Source organism: Balaenoptera borealis, assembly GCF_965194805.1.
Source record: "Balaenoptera borealis genome assembly, chromosome: 14".
In the NCBI taxonomy this organism is placed as follows: Eukaryota; Metazoa; Chordata; class Mammalia; order Artiodactyla; family Balaenopteridae; genus Balaenoptera; species Balaenoptera borealis.
Genome location: NC_138875.1, coordinates 44,559,057 through 44,580,190, shown reverse-complemented (window position 1 = coordinate 44,580,190; position 21,134 = coordinate 44,559,057). Strand labels below are relative to the sequence as shown.

The 21,134-nt window shown below is 36.7% G+C and overlaps 1 protein-coding gene across 8 annotated transcripts in view; it reads right to left on the bottom strand.

The window, feature by feature from the left end:
* Positions 1 to 2,223: 2,223 nt before the first annotated feature.
* Positions 2,224 to 21,134, bottom strand: part of TRAPPC8 (trafficking protein particle complex subunit 8) — an 89,330-nt gene continuing 70,419 nt past the window's right edge. For 7 of the 8 annotated variants that reach the window (XM_082354175.1, XM_082354177.1, XM_082354178.1 and 4 more), the window contains 7 exons: positions 18,971 to 19,039; positions 18,822 to 18,880; positions 16,281 to 16,454; positions 13,204 to 13,305; positions 10,308 to 10,453; positions 4,237 to 4,326; positions 2,224 to 3,277 (listed from right to left, as the gene is read on the bottom strand). In XM_082354175.1, coding sequence (XP_082210301.1) covers positions 3,043 to 3,277; positions 4,237 to 4,326; positions 10,308 to 10,453; positions 13,204 to 13,305; positions 16,281 to 16,454; positions 18,822 to 18,880; positions 18,971 to 19,039 — 875 coding nt within the window. In that variant the 3' untranslated portion in view covers positions 2,224 to 3,042. The remainder of the gene's footprint in view (positions 3,278 to 4,236; positions 4,327 to 10,307; positions 10,454 to 13,203; positions 13,306 to 16,280; positions 16,455 to 18,821; positions 18,881 to 18,970; positions 19,040 to 21,134) is intronic. The other variant, XM_082354180.1, reaches the window with a different exon arrangement.

Here is a 21,134-nt window from a genome sequence, read left to right as displayed (position 1 = left end):
CACATGACATGCAAACTTTTCTCCTGAGGTGAAAAACTACAGCCCGATAATCCTGAGGAACAATGGAATACTACCAAATAGGGTTGACCCTAAGCAAGATTATGAAACGGGCCAAGTTTTCCTTCAGCATCCTATCCCTTCCTCCTTCCCCTCTCCCCATTTCCTGCTCCTCCCCCCAGCTCCCCTCACCTCCCTTCTAGACACTGTTGTGTGTCCCATTCCAAGTCTTGCCTCACTTTTATAGGCTGCCTGACAAATCTTAACATTTTAAAGGTCAATGAGGGTGAGTTATTAGGGTACCTACAGGCAGTTGCATTTTAATGGAGTCTTCTGGAACTCAGGCCTAAGGGTATGAAGATTTAATGGAACAATTTCACTTGATTCGGGGTGCACAAGCCTCAAAATACTCGACGCTCTAAGTAACCAACTTATAAGGTAATTCCTATTAGGAGGCATTTCTTTAGCTGTGTGATAAATGGACCCTGTTCCTTTCTGCTCCTACAAGACCCCACTGCAAAGCCTCAAGTGCCTTGCCTGTCACCAGGGCTCTGATCTACCAGATGTCTTGTACTTTTACAGTCAGGATGACTTTCTTTGTTTAGTGATTTCAGCTCACCCTTAAGCCCTGTTCTCTTATTTCCTTTCCATAGGGTCTTTCCGGATTCCGGTCTTCCCCACCTGCATCCACTCTGTACAAAGGTTTGACATAGATGCTTGAGATAGCCAGCTGGAATTTAAGGCTAAATTTTCCATGTGCAGATAATTTGAAGTTCATATTTTGTCTAGTTATGCTAAACACACGAGCTAGGTGTGGTTTCACTTGCTCTTGTTGATTTGTATACTTATTTGGAGAATGAGTGGAAAGATTTAGATTTAGGCAGATTATCCTAGAGTCACATGAAGTAAATTCTCTGGTTTTATTTGTCTGAAAACGTCTTTGTTTCACTTCCATTCTTGAAAGGTATCCTTGCCATTTAGAATTTGGGCTTAGCAGTTAGTGGGGTATCTTCAAGGGTTGAAAGAAACTATCTTCTGGCTTCCATTATTTTTGTTGAGAAGTCTGCTATCAGTTGAATTACTGCTACCACTCAAGGAAGTTTTGCCTTCTGTACTCAAGACTGTTTCTCCCCTTGTCTTTGATTTCTAGCAGTTCCGCTATGATGCATCTGTATATAGGTTCCTTTACATTTATGTTGTTTGGAATTTACTGAACTACTTGAATCTGTAACTTGTTGTCCGTCTTGGAAAATTCTCAGATTCTATACTGCTTCTGCCCTATCCTCTCCCCTTTCTAGGACTCCAAATAAATATGTAAGACTTTCTCACTGAATCCAGGTTTTTTTTGGCCTATTTTCCATCCTTTCCTTCTCTTTGCTTCAGTTTCAATTATTTCTCCTAACCTATACTTCTTGTCTCAAAATAAGTCAAACATAGGCTCTGCCTCTCAGCTGCTTCTTCCTAAGTGGGCAAACCTCCCAAGGCAAAGTAGGTCCAAATATCATCTCTCTAGACTCTCTTCTACTGGATTTTGGTCCTCTAATAATGGACTATATTGAAAACACTTTGTTTTTAGTAAAACATTTTCTTCTATTTTGTTCTGACTTTTTACTTTTCTCCAGCAGGAGGGCTAAATTACCTAGTCTGCCATAACCAGCATAAGTGTCTGCAATGTGGTTATTTACAGTAGGGTCAATAAGCATTGATCTTCCTTTCTCCCAGGATATAAAGAGGTTATCCAAAATTGTAACTGGGTATCAGACATGAAACATTTAAAGACAAAATTCATTTGTTCATGTATAACACGGCCACCAAGGACTACAGGAACAAAGATTGTCCTTCACTTTTGGAAACAAAGATAACGCTTTCTCAGGAAATTGACCTGGTACCTGCTATAATAATATGGTTGGCATTCTTTTCTTTTTAAATATCCATCTACCCATCTATTTATTCGACTGTACTGGGTCCTAGTTGTGGCGTGCGGGATCCTTAGCTGCAGTGTGTGGGATCTCCAGCTGCGGCATGCGGGAACTTTAGTTGCGGCAGGTGAACTCCTAGTTGTCGCACGTGAGAGTCAGCTTCCTGACCTGGGATCGAACCCAGGCCCCCTGCGCTGGGAGCACGGAGCCCCAGCCACTGGACCACCAGGGAAGTCTCGGCTGACAGTCATTTTCAATAATATGTTAAGTTCTCAGAATTTTTTTAAAAAGGCATCTAATAAATCTATACAGTGAATAGCATGTCTTTATTCTATTTACAGTACATTTGTTATAAATATAATACATTTTTGAAAAGCTTATTTTTAATTAACTTGAGTAGATTTATATTTTAAACAGATCATCTCAATTGTTAAAGTTACATAATAAAGAATATGATAATTTAAATGACAAAAATCTCATATTGTGAAATAGTGCACTCTATGCTGAGATGAATGACGGGGGGAAAAGTCAAACTCTTTCCAAAACTATAATCAAAGCATCAGAAAAAAAAGTTTTTTCTTTTTACAAAGTTATGTATAAGCCATAGGAACAACCAGATACTGAAGTATGAAGACCCTATAACCAACGTTCAAAACTGATTTTAGAGAACTGTGTGAAGCAAGACAGGAAAATCTGTATTTAACACTCTATGGAACTTCACAGTAAAGCTGGAATTTATAGACTAATGGCTTAACAGGAATATTGCCACCTTACAAGGCCTTTTCTTCCTCAAAATCATCTCCTAATGTTCATATACCATTGATAAGTTGTAACAGCAGACTTAGACACTGGTTTTAAGTGGGGCTTAATAAGGTGCATGGATATGCTGAAATTCTGTATTATGAGCATGTAAATTATTACCAGGGATTAAAGAAATACAAAAAAAGAATTTAAGTACTCTCAGTCCAACGTGCTTTGCATCATCAACAAATTGACAAATCAAAAGTATTTTACAGTGATCTAACACCAACCTCCCGAACAAGTTAGGTATTTCAAATACTGCTGTAAAAACCATTCAGTAAAATAAAACTGATTCCTGTGGATTTCAGTACAAATTTGTAAGTTGTCACACATTATTGATGATGATCAGGGCAGGCATGGAGCTCTGCTGACTTGTTTCAAACACTGTAACTTGGTCCGATAACTTGGCAAATACCCTAGGAGTTCCAAGGTTATAAACACCTGTATGGACAAAGCATGCTTTCAGCTGCAAACTGTGAAGCTCCTGGCTTTTAAGATGAAGTTTATATTGTGTTTGTCCAAGCCATGTAAATGATCCATGGATTTCCAATGCTTCTGGGCTAAGGGAGGAGGCAAGTAGTAAGTTGGAGAATTTTTTTCTTCATAAATTTTTTCCCAAAGTCCCGATAACACATCCCTTTCATCTAGCAATTCTATTTCTAGAAATTATTTTATGACACCAACTGTATTAATAACAATAACGGCAATAGCTAATATTATAATTTCTATAATAGCTAAAATTTATTAACACTTACTATGTTCCAGGCACAATGCTAAGAATGAATTATCTCACTTAACACTCACAACAGCAGCTAGTAAACAATGGAACCTGATTTCAAACCTGAGTTTTTAACCACTTGGTTATCCATACCTAAAAATAAATGTGCATATAAGAATGCTTATAATATTGAAATTGTTTATAATACTGAAAAATGGAAAGCAACCAAGGGTCTACCAATAAGGTATTAGCAAATTAATTTATGATACACATAATCATACACAAAATGTTCGGATTTCACAGAGCTAACCCAGATCCTGTTTGGAGTGTTATACAATAATAATCAGTATACGCTTCACACTGCTTTTCTAAAAACCCCAAAATTTCTGAATTCTGAAAAGCATCTAGCTCTTGGAGCGCCAGTATGGACCAGCATTTTTGTTGTTGTTGTTAAGCATTATTTTATAAATCAGAAAACAAGACAAAAGAAACTTCTATTCTGAACTTGCTGATTTTCAATTTTAGAGTTCTTTATCACCAACAAACTTTTATAAAAATTGTTGCCTCTGGTCAAAATAATTTGTTGCTTTTGGAAATTGCTTTCCATTTGCCACTATTGAAATTCTAAGACAATCTTCGGTAAGACTTCTCTAACACTTCTTAATACCAAATAAAAAAATAAAGGCATGCCTGAGTAAACTTTATCTATGTTAGGTAATTATTTGCATAATTTCAAAATATTAAATTGCTTTCAAATCAATCTTTAACTACAAAATAAACTTGCCCTAAATAAATCTTTACCTTGTTGTTTTATGCCTAAGATCAACTATTACATCGACGTCGGCCTTTGAACAATTGGAAAGTAAAAGGGTCACTGGTACTAAACAAAGGCTGTGGAAAAAAAATAAATAAAAAAGGTTAGCGGGATATTAAAAAAAAAAACAACAACAAAAAAACACTTTCTTGAAAATAAAACTTAAGAGTACCTAATAGCATAAGCTCCTCAAAAACAATTACATTCAAGTAAGGAAAAAAACTGAATTCTAAAATCACTCAAGCCAAATTATTTGCATAAACAAGAAGTAAAACATACTAATACAATGCCTGAATACTAAATACCAGAATATATACATCCACAAAACCATTTTATTTATATATATTAAAACTAATCTTAAAAAATAACCAAAATGTTTCTAGGTGGTTATTTCCCAAAATGCAAAACAGAATCATCGCAACTAAGAAAGATCAATGGAGAAAAGAAAATCATGAAAATGCCAATAACTAATCCTGTTCTCTATGCTTCGTGAAAATTACTTAATTTTGAGAACTGACATTTGCTCTTCTATCAAATTTGCATAAAAGCCATCACGTTCGGGAGAATATGAGAATTATTTCTGTACAGCAAGTTATGAGGAGAGCCCTTTCAAGTAGACACGTCTGCTCAGTTAACCTAATTTCTGATCTCACTTTATAATTAGTAAATCACTAAAGCATAGGAGAAAGGACATGGAGTGATAGAAGAGGACCTAATGAACAGACTGGTGCAGATTTAAAATCAAGAACACAATAAATGAACGTAACTATGCACAAATGGTTACACACTATTATTGAAAATAGTTTACTCTATTAACACAAAGAACAAAGGGATAGTAAAAAAGAAAAAAGGAATCCTATAAGCTCCCACAAAATTAACTTTAAAATTCTGCTCAGATAATATATTTTTATGCTTTCAGAAATTTTATATCCTCTTACTAAGAAATACTTTCTGAACCATACTGCAAATAACAAATTTCCCTAAACAAAAACTAAGATAATTTCAAAGACTTATTCTTAGATTGCACCGGTGCTACGCCCTCACCTCCTCCACAAACTTCTAACAAGGAGAAGAGGACAGCAGAGACTACCGAATAGGTTTCCAGTCTAGAGCACCCCATTGAGTTAAATTCTAATCGCATAATTTGTAACCCAAAGCAAAAGCTCAGAAACTTTGCTATTCTGTTACCATTTGGGCCTCAAATTCTCCATGCTTTATCTAAATGCTTCTAGTAAAAGAAGAAATCAGAACATCTGGATGTTTCCCAGCCCCAAAATCATTTCCTTCATTCCTCTTCTTCCTCCATTCACTGCTTCAGTGAATAGCACCCCCATCTCCCCAGCAAACCTTAGGCATCATGCTAAGTGTTAATAAGTGGGAATGGGGGCTACTGCCTCACTAGCCCCCATTCCCAATTTTCTACTATTCTTCACAAATTCCTGTCAATTTCTTTGATTCATACCTTTGTTATCTCTGGTCACTTGCTGTTTCTCATATTCTCATTCCTCTGCTGCCCTGTGTTCCACTGCCATGACCAAACCTCCTCCCTGTCCCATCCCTCCCACATTTCTGTATTACGTTAACAACACTCCTCTAGATCCTCAATCTCCTCTCTTTATATGTCTACATCTTACTTTAACTGAAATTTGGCTGACTACACAGCTTCCTCTGCAGGCCTCTCAATAACACATGCTGTTCTTCTTCCAACATCTTCCATATCTCTAGCCAGAATGTCTCATTAATATAGTTAATACCACTTCTTGAGTTCTTCCTCCTATCTCTCCTATAAAAACACCTCATTTTTTTGGTCATAAACTACTCCAAGGTTTTTATTCTTTTTTTCTGTCCCCATACTGACAAACTAAAACCAGTGACAGTAACTCAGTACAGCAGAGATTCTTTGGGGGAGGGGGACGGGATGAGTCTTTTGAAATATCTGCTTCACCCCCTTCCCCCCACCCCCAAATTCATCTAGTACATCGGTCAAGTAGAGGCCTACCATCTAGACAGGAAACATTGCTCAAGATTTTTCTTCCATATCATCTTATTGGCTTCATTTATTAAAAGCTTCTGGATGAGTTTGCTTTCTTCTTTTCAATCCTGAATTTTGTCATCTTTTTGGAGAACTTCACTGTCAAGGTAAGACAACTCATTCAACTCCTTCTCAAACCCTTGATCTGTCACCTCCATAACCACCAGTACTATTCAAAACTCAGCCATCTAACTTCCATGACCATACTGTGAATTTGTTTTAGTCACCTAAAATAAATGCCTCTGAAATACCACTCAGATTCTCCACTCTCTGACCACTATCTCCAGCTCTCTCACTCAATTACACTTCTGATATTTAGTTTCACAAGGATGCCCAATCACTTGACCCTCTACTTCAGTGATTCTCAATCCTGGGTACTGTGGTAATGGTAATTATTGTTTAGCCGTTATTCACTCCCCTCACCTCCCACTGTGCAACGGTGGATCATCCTTGTTGATTGTTAAGGAGAGGCTATTTGACAATGGAATATTAATGACTCTGATGCAAACAGAAGCCTTAAACGTGCTACTGCAATGTGGCTCACTTTTTGTACTCCAGAGATATGCCATGAGAAGAACATAACCCAGCTAGCTGCTGCCCATTTGGACTGAGCCCAAATATATGTGGCACAAACACGAACCCAACCAACCCACAGTCTGAAGCAGAGCTTCAGCCAAATCGTCATTGGCCTGCAGACCCATGAGCATGGGAATAAATGCCTTGTAAACTACTGAATTCTGGAGTGGGTTCTTACGAAGCATTATTTAGCAATAGTAACTGATACAGATTCACTCTGGTATCATCTGAGGATTTATTTAAAATATATAGACACATAGGTCCTACCCCCAGAGATTGTGATTTAACTGGCCTAAGTATCAGGATTTTCAAAAATTCTTCAGATGATTCTAATGTGCAGCCAAAGTTGGAAGAACCTGCCATATCTTATCCTTCTCAAACCTGCCTTGTTTTCACATACTTCCATGCACAGTTTTAATTCTATGATGCTTTATTTTAGCCCACTGCTCTCCTTTTAGTTTGATCAAACCTGTCCTGTTTCACATACTTCCCTGAACTGCCTAGAGTCTATGATGCTTTTTACCCTAACAGAAGCACATGGAGAAGTCCTACATATCCCAGCCTCTAAGGCATAGCCAGGGTTTCAACCATTAAGCAGCACCACGGCATCTAAGATATTCAGGAAGTACGTGAAGCAGGACAGGTCTGATAAATAGGGACAAAGTAGAACGGTGGGTTAAAATGAAACATTATGGAATCAAAACTGTCTATGGAAGAGTGGGAAGACAGGTTCACTAGGGATAAAACAAGAAATTTTTTCTCAGCTTTGGCTGTACATTAGAATCACCTGGAGAACTTTAGGTAATCTAGATGTCCAGCCCCCAACCTTCAGCCAATCAAATCAGAATCTCTGGGAGTAGGACCAAAGCATCTGTATTTCTTAAATTTCCCCAGGTGACCCCAGTGTGCCTCTGTCAGTCAAAGGCATACAGAATGAGTACTGAGCAATTAAGACCTAGACAAAGATTTAAGACCAAAAGTATTTAAAAATAACTTAAATTGCTAAAATCTTTAAAAGTCTGACAACAGAAAGTGTTGGTGAAGGTTATGAGCAGAGGGAACTCCCACACACTACTAGTGGGATATACGAATCAGTAAAACTACTTTGAAAAAATTCCTAGATAAATGTGGAAAAAAAAGAGGGGAGCAAACACACATGCACCAGGAGATATATACAAGAATATTCAAGAGCAGAAAGCTGAAATATGAAAATAATCCAAAAGTCCATCAACAACAGAGTAGATAAACTAATTCTAATATGTTCAAACATATTCATTTGGCAATGAAAATTCCACAGCTTCGTCAATGGTTGATGAATAACATAATATTAAGTGAAAGAAACTGGACGTAACAAGAATATACTCTGTATAATTCCATTCATAAATAAAGTTCAAAAAAACCCAAAGGACTTCCCTGGTGGTGCAGTGGTTGAGAATCCGCCTGCCAACGCGGGGGACATGGGTTCGAGCCCTGGTCCGGGAAGATCCCACATGTCGCGGAGCAACTAAGCCCGTGCGCCACAACTACCAAGCCTGCACTCTAGAGCCCGCGACCCACAACTACTGAGCCCGTGCACCTAGAGCCCGTGCTCCACAACAAGAGAAGCCACGGCAATGAGAAGCCCGCGCACCGCAACTAAGAGTAGCCCTCGCTCGCCGCAACTAGAGAAAGCCCACACACAGCAACGAAGACCCAATGCAGCCAATAAATAAATTAATTAATTATATATTTTTTAAAAACCACGACAATCAAAATACAGATATGTAACAATTGGTTGGAAAATTATAAAGAGGAGCAAAGAAATGACTGCTAATACTGGGGATGGACAGGGGAGTGACTGGAAGGGAGTACACAGGGGGCTTCTGAGATTGCTAGCAATATTCTAATTTCTTCCCTAGAGGTGATTATTTGGGTATTAGCTTTGTGAAAAATAATCACTATGGCCACACGTTTTCATTTTTGAGCACTTTTCTGTGTGTTATATCTCACAATAAAAGGGTTTAAAAATGGTTAGCAGCATTTAAGTTACTTTTTAAATATTTCTGATGCTAAGTCAACATCTTAATTTTGCCCAGCACTCTTTCTGTGTGTCCTTGGCCAGCTCCTCATTACTCTCAGTAGTTATCCTCAAATTTCACTTTTAAAAATTCTCTACCCTTTATTCTCTTATTTCCTAGATTACTTTGAGTACTTAACCGTGCTTCTATAAACTCCCGAAAAATGGAGGCATTCCAATAATGTGTAAACGTGTTAAAATTTTTCCCTACTTTCATCTTTCCCCGTTTCCATAGTAAGGAGGTCCGAAGCTAATCCTGCCACTCTTTGGTGTATCTTTCCATCTATTAAGGATTCTGTTGCCCTTCCTGTATCCCATCATTTCCTTCAAGACCATAAATACATCCATAGCTTACCTAGTAAAACAATAATATTGCATGGCTATTCCCTGATCCCCGTTCATAGCCCAGCTTCTTGAAAGGGTGGTCTACGTGAGTATCTTTACTTACTTCCCTCCCACTTCTCCTCAGCCTCCTATATCACGCCTCCACCCCCACTATAAAATAACATTCTTCTCAAAAGCATGAGCAACTTCTTTACTGTCAGAGCCAATGAACGACTTTCCTGCAGCATTTAAAACTGTTAACCACTCTCCCTCCTTGAACTGTTCTCACTCCACCTTTGTGATGCCACTTCCTCCTCATCGGTCTTTTCTTCCTTAATTCTTTGATTGCTACTTCTCAACCAGTCTTCTTCGTGGACTTTCTCCTTAGCTCATCTCTCAAACACCACTGTTCTATAGGTCACCATTCTCTTTGTTCTATCCCACCCCATCCCTACCTCTATCCAAGGTGACTTCACCAAAACTTATACCTTCAGTTATAATTTACAGACTGGCTCTAACAGACTTCTCTCCATCTTCTTTTATATCTGTAAACCAGCCACTTTTTGAAGTGTCATCGGACTTAGACTTTTTATTTTAGAACCTTAAGTTTATATAATCAGGCTATTTACCAAAGTTATAAATACATCAGTCCCCCAAAAGTTTAATACTTAATAAATCTTAAGTAAATGATGCTGTCTAAATTTAAACTGTGTGATGAGTCTATACTGTAGTCATGTCTTAGGTTTAATTTCTGTACTTAAAACAAAAACAAAATGACGGTATTTTTTCCTTCTTTTTGACTTAATGATAAACCTGCTCATCAAATGAAAACTTTTGACAACTAACTGGCTGAGGAAATATCCATCTTTTAATTACAGCAGCAACATATAGTAATCATAGTAAAGGGTAAATAAATTACTTAAAGGCAATTTCTACAGACTCAATATTATTCTAAATTATTTCTTCAATATCTGGGTTAATGCTATTAATAAATGTGTGTATGTCTGTGTGTGCATGCATGCACAGGTGTGTATATTGTAGAAAAATGTTAACAAAAATACATCTCAAACCTTTTTTGATGAAAAGGATGACTAAATGATTCTGGATAGTGAAGACTCGTTTTAATGAGATTAGAAAGCTGCTCTACTGATGGTCTTGAGGAAACTGTAGTGTTTTCTGGCCTGAAAAATTTTAATAGTTCCATTTCTGGTGGCTCCTGAGAAAAGAAAAAATATATGACAATAAAAACACTGCCCTGTTAAAATAAAGTATAGCACATACAAACTAAAGAAGTTAAAACCAGTAGAGATAAAGTAAAGCATGAACAATACTTTTTCTGCTGTAAAAACTAACAAACTAACAGTTGAAATCATATGCTATACATACAACCTAGGATAAAAAAACTAGGATCTGTAATCATTTATTCATTCTGTATTTATTATGTGTTGGGGTTGGACTTGAAATCCAGCAACCTCACATATTAGCTCTGTGATCCTGGATAAGTTATTTAATACTTTAAGACAATTTCCCCATATGTAAAAAAGGGGTTCACAATAATAATAATTTCAAAAGTTGCTATGGTTCTCATCTAATAAAATTGCTTAGTACTTAGGCTATAGATATTCAATTGTATAGCATCTGTTTTAATAGTTGAAAAACTAAAATTGCCTTAAAGAGTCATTTTTTGAAAATAGCTTGCTGAGTTTTTACAGATTATAGTGCCTCAACTATATTAACTGAAGATTAACATACATGTAAAAGTCTCAATATAGCTAGTGTGAGGCACACTGTAAACATTTCAATAAATATTATTATCGTCTAAATGAAAATAGAGAATCATGTCCCACTTCTAGTATTATTATTGCTTTCTTGGCAATTTTTTCTCCATTTTCCTTCACTGTCCAGAAAATTTTGATTTTTTAATTTCCTGCTAGCCTAGCTGGATTCTGATCTACACCAAGGACTGGCAAACTACAGCCCATGGGCCAAACTCAGCCTGCCTCCTCTTTATGTAAAGAAAGTTTTATGGAAACAGAGCCACATCTATTTGTTTATACACTGGCTATGGCTGCTTTTGGACTCCAAACAACAGATGAGTAATTCTGACAAAGACTCGGAGCCAGCAAAGTCTAAAATATTTACCATCTGGCTTTTCTCAGAAAAAGTTTGCTGACCCTTGATTTATACAGCTGCAAAAGCAAGAATTAAAACTGCTTTTGACTTATGAGTGAGAGAAAAGTGACTAGAGGCTGACTCTGGAGGAGGGAAGCGAGCAGGAGCAGAACTTCTGCAGGGCGGGTCACGTTCTCTTTCTTGATCTGGGTCCTCCTTATATTGGAGTGTTCTTCAATTTGTGAAAAGTCAGTGACCTAGTCACTATTCTGCATGTATGTTACACTTTAATAAAAAGTTCAAAAAATGTACTACTGTTTATTATAATCTAATCATCTAAGAAAAACAAGCTGTTATTTGAGACTTCTAAATTATACTAAATGAATCTCTACACACCACTTACCAGGAGGAACACACACGAACAACGGCCAGAAAAGGATACCAAAAACCTGAAGGTAATTTACTGAGGGAATATTTAGAAGAGCTTCCCTCTCTTCTAGCTTAAAAGCAACAGCAAGTGTTTTCGCAATGAGTGCTGGACAATTTGTACAGTAGTTTCATAATAAGGGTTTGATTCAACCTTATGACAGACAGTCCCGTCACAAGAGAGACAAGGTATAAAGTACTATTACCCCTGTTTTATATGTAAGCTAAAAGTTTATCAAGTTATGCGAGTAACCTGCACTAGGTCATCAATCTGCAAGTCTCTGGGCTCCAAATATATTATATTCTCAGTATGATGAACATGCTGCATCTCCCAACTCAGTTAATCATATAAAGAGAATATAAAGTATTTCAAAGGTGAAATACAGAGGATAAAAAGGATATGCCCTACACAGTGTTTTAGTAAAATGGGACTATAACTTGAGTGAATTTTATAGAAATCACTTTGTTTCATTTCCTAAGTGAAAAATCTTGCCTTGTTTGAGACGTCCGAAATTATCAAAATATGATAATTTGCAACTAAAACTTGGGACATTTTTTAACTAATCCAATCAGTTTGAGAAAAACAATTTTCTTAAAATAAGAAACAGATTTGGGTTTAAATATTTACACATACTATGAGAACTTTTGGTAAGCTTAAACAGTATTTTAGGAAAAGTAAGAAAATAAACAGTATTACCAGCTGCTGCACAACTCCAGAGGGCATCCTTTACACTGTATGATAGGCCCCATGGAGTTCTGCAATGGTATGGGCCTGTTAAACAACAAACAAGATAATATAGAGAATATGGTTCCCTTCCTCTCAAGCTAACTGTGAGTTCTAGATTCAATAAAGAATATATCTTAGGGCTTCCCTGGTGGCGCAGTGGTTAAGAATCCGCCTGCCAATGCAGGGGACACGGGTTCCAGCCCTGGTCCGGGAAGATCCCACATGCCGTGGAGCAACTAAGCCTATGAGCCACAACTACTGACCCATGCGCCACAACTACTGAAGCCCGCGCACCTAGAGCCCCTGCTCCGCAACAGGAGAAGCCACCGCAATGAGAAGCCCGTGCACCACAACGAAGAGTAGCCCCCGCTCACCGCAACTAGAGAAAGCCCGCCCACAGCAACGAAGACCCAATGCAGACAAAAATAAATAAATAAAATAAATAAATTAAAAAAAAAAAAGAATATATCTTAGGAAACCCCAAGATCACAAATGCATCTTAATACTCTTATGAAGTGCTAGTGAATTTTAAAATCAATTTATGTTCATTTCTAATTTTAATCAGCTTTTTGCCACCAAGCCCAACTCAAATTCCAATATAAAAGCTTGCACAAACCAGACACCTTCAAAAACACAAAAAACAACCAAACAAAAAACCCCACAAGTTCACAGGAAGGCCCCAAAGCAAACTCTGTCATTACCTGTTTCTGAGGATATGAAAAAGCTTCTTTTCCTATAGTGCGAAGAACAACATGGTGCTGACCTTCCAAAATAAGCTGCTTACTGTCTTCCACTACGTATGCCTGAGAAGTACAAAGCACAGAAATGTTAGCCTGCTTGGCAGTAACCTCAAAAGTAGCCAATGCAGTATCTGATGGAAAGCAGAGGTATTATGGCTAATAACTATCAATTACCAACACTCATGGCTGTGTCAGCATTTCTACTTTTGTTCATTCATTCAATCAATTAAGTTATCTGTCAAAATCTGCTCTGCCTCAATATAAAACAGTTGGCCTGGATACGTGAGAGACACATCTTGAAATCTTTTCCAATTTTCTCTAGAGCGCTTAAGAAACTAGTCCAAAAGAACAGTGCTATACCATAACACAAGTTTTTTTCTTTACTGGACTGCCAATATACAGGCAAAAGGCTTTTTGTTATACTCTTGCTTCTGAAATGCACCAGGGTTTATCGCATAGTGGAGCAAAATCAGTGAGTACAATCATAAATCCTAGAAGTGGAAATGCCATGTCCTTGGAGATCTTAAATTGAGGTATTGATACATATGCTTAAAAGAAAAAAGAAAAAAAAAGGCTTTTTTTCTTCCTATACAATGAACTGATCTCATCTATATTAAAACACTTACTCCAGTACGTAACTTTTCTTCTTGAACTTCTTCTGTGTTGGAGAAAATAAAATCTGTAAATGGCTCTGATATACTGGTACTGTCACATTATGCAAATAGAGATGCTTAATTTTTTTTTTTGATAAGCCCAATTTTTTTTACTATTAGATTCAATAGATTCAAAACTACTCAGAATGCTATGAACATTCCTAAGTGTTTATCTTCAATTTCTGTACTTATCATGAGTGACAATTTGTCATCCATGAATCACACTTGGAGAAGTGCTGCACTAAGGCAGAGGCAGGCCCAGGACCTGCTCAGCACCCGTCCATGCACAACCCAGAAATGCAGGAGGAGCTAAATACTTGATGGGGTGACCTTTAATCAAGAGAGGATGACAACTGATAGATAACGTCCTGAGACAGGTCACACATCTTTTCCAATGGTCTCAGGGACCAAACGAAAGTCACCCATAGCCATGCATAATCCTATAATGCATTCTCTTTCCTGCACAAAGTCTTAGTTTTTCAAAACAAACCTTTATTTTTGGTTAAGATCAGTTACAAGTTATACTATACCCCCTTACCAACTAATTTTTTTTACAAAAATGTTGTCCAAGGTCTTAGTTTTCTCCTGAATCATATTTTTTCAGAGTACTATGTTCCCTATGCATCAACTCCACAATTTAAATGACTTGTCAAGTTTTCTTTCATTCAAGGGGGTCCTTTGTGCACTATCTAGAGCCTTCACTAAAGAAAATCTACTAGTCACTTCCTCAAATGAGTTGAATAATAAACTTATCATAGCTACTAGCCCCTACCAAACTTAATATCCCGTCCTGTAATCTATTCAAACTTCCATTTTCTAACTAAGGAGTATCATAATCTTGGGTAGTTTTCTTCTTCTTCAATGATGATCAGCAATACTAGTAACTGGTTTTTATTCAGGGTGATTTTTTGAAAGATAACCCCTCGCCACCCCGCCCCCACCAAGGTTACTGTGGGCTCAACGATGAGTACAGAATACAGCACACATTACTCAAAATCTTGTCTCACGAATATTACAAGTTGTTACATGGCAGGAATCTGTGGAGTGACAGCTACAAATGCCAAAGGTCTACTACACATTTAATGGATGCTTGGTTTACATTAAGGGGTAATGCTACTGAGCCTGAAAACAGGATTCTCTTGATTCTAAGCTTCAAGTACATTTGATTTCAAACTAATAACGTGTAACTTATCTTTTTAACATTAAACACCTTCACCTTCTACAGTCAACAAAAGTATCAATTTGCTTAAGCAGTTTTACTGGAATTCGTGTAAAGCCAGCTTGGTTTCAAGAAAGTTTACTTAAAAGTGTGCAGTTTAGTAAAAAGAACACTTTAGAACATCTGAATCAATTTAAAATAACATGTTCTAATCATCTACCATGGGCATGTCTCCATGTTAGGCCTTATATCAGACAATACAAAATCAAACCTCCTCACATAGTACAGGTGAATACCCCTGGGCAAGATCCTAAATTTCACTGTAGAATCATTTCTACAGTGGAAAAAAAAGATACATACTTAAGATACAAAAGGGTGTACTGTGAAAAATAAACCTCTTCTGCATTATAGTTAACTTTAGGGAAGACCAATGCCTAAACAACTTCATTCTGGTCTGTCATGTGTATGTGCAAATCTTAGTTGAATCTGATTTTTTTTTTTAATTAAAACATTTTCAAATAATCTGAAAAATTTCAACACAGACCAACAACTAGATAATTGTAAAGAAGTACTGTTAATTTGGGTGAGATAGTAATATGGTGGGGTTACATTAAACAAGAAAGTCCTCATCTGCTTGAAGTATATATAAAAGCATAGAGATAATAATATGGTGGGGTTATATTAAACAAGAAAGTCCTCATCTGCTAGAAGTACACATAAAAGAAGATGAAATATGTCATTAAAAAATATATACTACAGCTAAAAAATAAAGGAAGGTAAAAATAAAAGCAAAGTAAAGGAATACGTGAAAATGAACAGCAGCAAATTAGTGGTTGTTGGAGCCTAAGTAATGGGTACTTAGAGGTTCATAGTGCTACTTTTCCCTTTTCAGAGTTTGAAAATGCTCACAATAAAGAGTTTAATAACAGCATTTTTGCTTTCATGGAGCTTATCATGTCTACAATATTCTCAGTACCTCTTACAAGTAATAAGTAACACAGAAGAAAGTCATCTAATTTGAATGAATTCTTCCCTTTAGGCAAAAAAAAAAAAGTTATTTTGGAACGGTTGAAAAACTTACAAAACTACTTCAATATTTGAATTCGAAAATTTAAGCAGAGAAAATATAAAGAGCAGCTTACATTTACTCTTCAGCTTAAGAATCAAGTATAAGTGTGAGAATCAAGTATAAGTGAGGCTTGCTGAAATAATTTAACAACACATACCTTCCACAATACAACAATATTCAAATCCACCTCACTGCACTTCTGAATTAATCTCATAGTGTCCTCTATTGACTGCTTTTCTGTATGCAGAGAAGACTGGGCTTGTGGTTTCTTCAATTCAGAGGATAAACTTCGATAAAAGAAGTCTGCACATGGGCTTGCTGAACTTACTATCTGTTAAAAGAAAATCGTTTGTCTGTATGTGCTTTCAATTAGATATACCCTGCCAAAATTTATATTTCTACAACTTACATACACCCAAAAGGCTTATTCAGTAATTTCTTATCAATTTGGTTGAATACAAGGAGGCCACCCTAAGACTTGAATACCTAAAATATTTGGCACAAATTACCCTGAATCTTAAAGTTCGAAGCTTAAATTCATAAATTTACACTTCCATGACATTGGCTTTGACCTTCTAAGTACCCAGGGAGGGCAAATGGGTATCTCTAAGAAAATGAATAAAAAGTGAATTGTTAAGAATCTGACAAACAACATATATATGTATAACTGAATCATTTTACTGTACACTTGAAACCAGTACAACATCGTAAATTAACTATACTTCAATTTTTAAAAAGGTAAATTGTTAAAAGGAAATTATGATTTTTTTAACTATGAAAAAACACAAATATTTCCCATTCAAATACTTGGAAGACTAAGTGATATCCAAAGAAACAGAACGAATGAAGCCACTGGCATTAACCTGGCTTTTATACTTGAAGGGAGAGAACAAGAGAAAAGATTTTTTTTTTTTTTTTTGAGAAAAGATTTTTAAACAGACTCAGAACTAACAGAATTTCCCTTAATTAATGGACTACTGTGTTTCATAGTAAAATCTCTACACTTAACAATTTCCTGCATTATAAACTATATTACATAGCTGTTAAGCTTCAAGTTAATTATTAAATATTAATAAATACATATATTTTCCCCCTTAGACATGAACTTTTTCTGGTAAACCACTGTCCACATAGTTATCTCATTAACGTGTAGTGCCTGGTAAGTTCTGGTAAGTAAGATTCATCAAAAGGGAAAATGTCTTTGTTTATGCCATCTGCAGTGCTCCTATACAAAATTACTAACAACAAATACAATAAAAATTACAACCTTAATATAATTTAAGGGTCCTGATGATGTTTCTAGGGAATTTTTTAAAAAAGACACAAACAAAGCAAACAACTGAAGTCCTAAAAGCTAAAATTCAACCATTCAGGAAGCAAGGAAGCACAGTGTCCAAAAGGCATACTCATTCTGGAATTATTGGACTTTTGGTGCTCTGGGATATTTCTAAATAGCTGCTTCCTCAAATGGCCAAAAGATAGTACAAAGAGTGAGTCAGATGAAGGCAAATGATAAGCGCAATACAAAAGTCTAAGTATGTTTGGAATTATCAAGGAGAAGAACACAAAGAAATAATACCAGTAACAGCACAAAACGACAGGGAATCTGGTCCAGTATTTTTCAAAGCAGGTCCCCAAATCATCTCTTCTGATTATCTGCAGAGCTGGATGAAAATGTGTATTCCCAAACTCTACCCAAAGTATGAGCCAGAGCTTTAGAGGTGGGACAGCAAAGCTTTCATTTTTATAAAAATTCTCTAGATAAAAAATAGAGTGTGCAGGGCTTCCCTGGTGGCGCAGTGGTTAAGAATCCGCCTGCCAATGCAGGGGATATGGGTTGGAGCCCTGGTCCAGGAAGATCCCACCTGCTGCGGAGCAACTAAGCCTACGCGCCACAACTACTGAGCCTGTGCTCTAGAGCCCACGCGCCTAGAGCCCGTGCTCTGCAACAAGAGAAGCCACTGCAATGAGAGGCCCCGCGCACCACAACAAAGAGTAGCCCCCACTCGCCACAACTAGAGAAAGCCCGTGTGCAGCAACGAAGACCCAACGCAGCCAAAAATAAAATAAATAAATTAAAAAAAAATAGAGGGTGCAGACTGATAACCTCAAGATCACCTCAGAGATTTAGCAATTCAGAACCCCAGGTCTCATCCAGTCCCACTGACAGAGAATTTGCATTTTAACAAGATCCCCAGGTGACTTATACGCACATTATTTCAAAGTTTGAAAACCATTCTCAAGGTGGTTCTAACATAAAATTATTGGGAGCATCACTGCCCTAGTCAATAATATATTTAAAATTACAAAACAGCTTATTATTTGGGTCACAGAACCATATGATATTCCCAAATTCAGAGGGTTATCATCTGTATGTTCCACTGTGACCACGTTCCCAAATAAACAGGTTCCTTCATATAATCCTGTTTCTTTCTTTAATCCCAAGGACTAAACTTATTTCATGAGTATCTTACACTCTAAAAGAAAGTTAAATTTAAATAACTAATTAAAATGCTATATTCCATATAGCATTTTTGTTTGCTTTGGGGCATGAAGACAAGTTGCAAAACCCAACAAAGCTGACATGTTCATCCACCAAAGAATTTGGGGATTACTAAAGCAACAGTTTTACCAAACCAGTCAAGATACTCCAGACTGTGACTTTTAAAATCAAACGTTATTGTGCTTATTTGCATACCTGTTCATTTCCAAAGATGATATCTGCAAAGGTATATTTTTCTGAGGACTGTGTAGCAACTAAAAAACAGGGGAGAACAAACTAATCATATCATTGGCATGAAATATAAAATGACCATTTAACAAAGTGTGACAGTAAAATGAATTTACCTTCTTCCTCCTTACACCGTATTGCCTTGAAGCAAAACTTTCCCTTCTCCCTACTGGCAAGTTTGGCATCTAGGAAAAGAAAAGAGAAAATTTCAAATATCTTTCTCAGTTTATAACATGGTAAAACCTAATTCATTACTCAGGCTTCTTCAGTCACACTGGAAAATATTTCATAATTATAAATAGTGTTTAATGAAAAACATCTTTGCTTTCCTCTCAATAAAGCAAATCTCATTCAGCTCTTTAAAAGGGTAAGATTAAATTTTCTTGAAATGCATGTTCATATGCACATATATATATTCAGATATGTATGACATTACAGATAAACAGAAAATTTGAAAAATTAGAACTTGGGAGCCAGGGAGTCCACAATTCCACCACTCTATCATTTCTTCATTTTCTATCAATATTTTTTTCATATGGATGATTTATACCAATATTACTATATGCACATACTTTGCTGTGATGCATTTTCCCACTATTGCAACACATTTTAAAAGCTTACATATTTTAATGACCACAAAATAATCTGAGTTGTAGCTTAATTCACATTAAAGCTCCATTTGATTTTTCCCTATTAAACATAATCTTACAATAAACTGCTCTGAATATATGGATCTTCTTATATTTTGAATTAATTCCTCTGTATAAATTCCAAAAATAAGAATTACTATGAAGCTAGGTAAGAGTTTAAACATTTTTTTAAATCTTTTAAAATACATTGTACAATTCTTTCCAGAAACAGTAAATATTTTGCCAGCTTCAATCTACTCTTACAAGCACTAAGCACTTTCATACTACTAGCAGGATGATAAAATGATGGAAATATTTTGGAAAACAGTTTGACAGTATGTATCACAAGTGTGCATATTCTTTTGTTTAAAGTTATATGTGTATGCAAATATACAGAAAAGCCAATCAACACACAAGTTTGGCTATACACAGAAAAAACAGCTTTCCAATAGTAAAGGAAACAAAGAGAAACTTTCAATTATAGTCTATATGTTTCTGTACTGTTTGAAATTTTGACAGTGACCATGTATTCAGGCACTGATTTTACAACTGAATTTTTTAAAAAAGAAAAAATATATACAAATAGAAAAGATGTGGAATAAAAAGATGGGAAAGAATCGATTAACACTGTAATTTCACTTACAGTCATGTAAAGTAATGAAAGCACAATTTAATGCTTACAAAAGTTAATTATAAGAAAGTCATCAACCGCCTAAATGAGCTCCAAAGACGGGCATGAGCCGTGGCTATCAGCACGGACCCCTGAGAGGGGCATGAAACACTAAGGCTGCTGCTGCAGCCACCAAGAAGCCTGTGTGCAAGCACAGGTCACTATCCACACCACCCCTGCTAGAAGTCTGTGCAGCCCGCCACTGCCAGGGTCCCGTGATCCAGGGACAACTTCCTTGGGAGAACACATGGTGTGCCTCAGGCTGTTGCAATGTCACACCATCCTCTGCCACTGCAGGCTTGCCCCACATTCCATACCCCTCCCTCCCCCCGGCCTGAGTGAGCCAAAGCCCCCTAATCAGCTGCTACTTTAACCCCGTCCTGTCTGGCAAACAGACGCCCTCAGGCGATCTACACGCAGAGGCGGGGCCAAATCCAAAGCTGAACCCCAGGAGCTGTACGAACAAAGAAGAGAAAGGGAAATCTCTCCCAGCAGCCTCAGGAGCAGCGGATTAAATCTCCACATCAACCTAATGTACCCTGCATCTGTGGAATACCTGAATAGACAATGAATCATCCGAAATTGAGGCACTGGACTTTGGGAGCAACTGTGTTTGCTTTCTGTGTCTAATTTGTTTCTGGTTTTGTTTATTGTAGTTTAGTTTTTAGAGCTTATTATCATTGGTAGATTTGTTTATTGATTTGGTTGCTCTCTTCCTTTATATATGTTTTTTTCTTTCCTTTTTCTCTTTTTGTGTCTGTATGTGTATGCTTCTTTGTGTGATTTTGTCTGTATAGCTTTGCTTTTGCCATTTGTCCTAGGGTTCTGACTGTCCTTTTTCTTTTTTTTTTTTAGTACAGTTTTTTAGCACTTCTTATCAATGGGGGATTTGCTTTTCTGTTTGGTTGCTCTCTTCTTTCTTTCTCTCTCTCTTTTTTAATTACTTTCTTGTTTTTTTATTTTTAATAATTTTTTTCTATT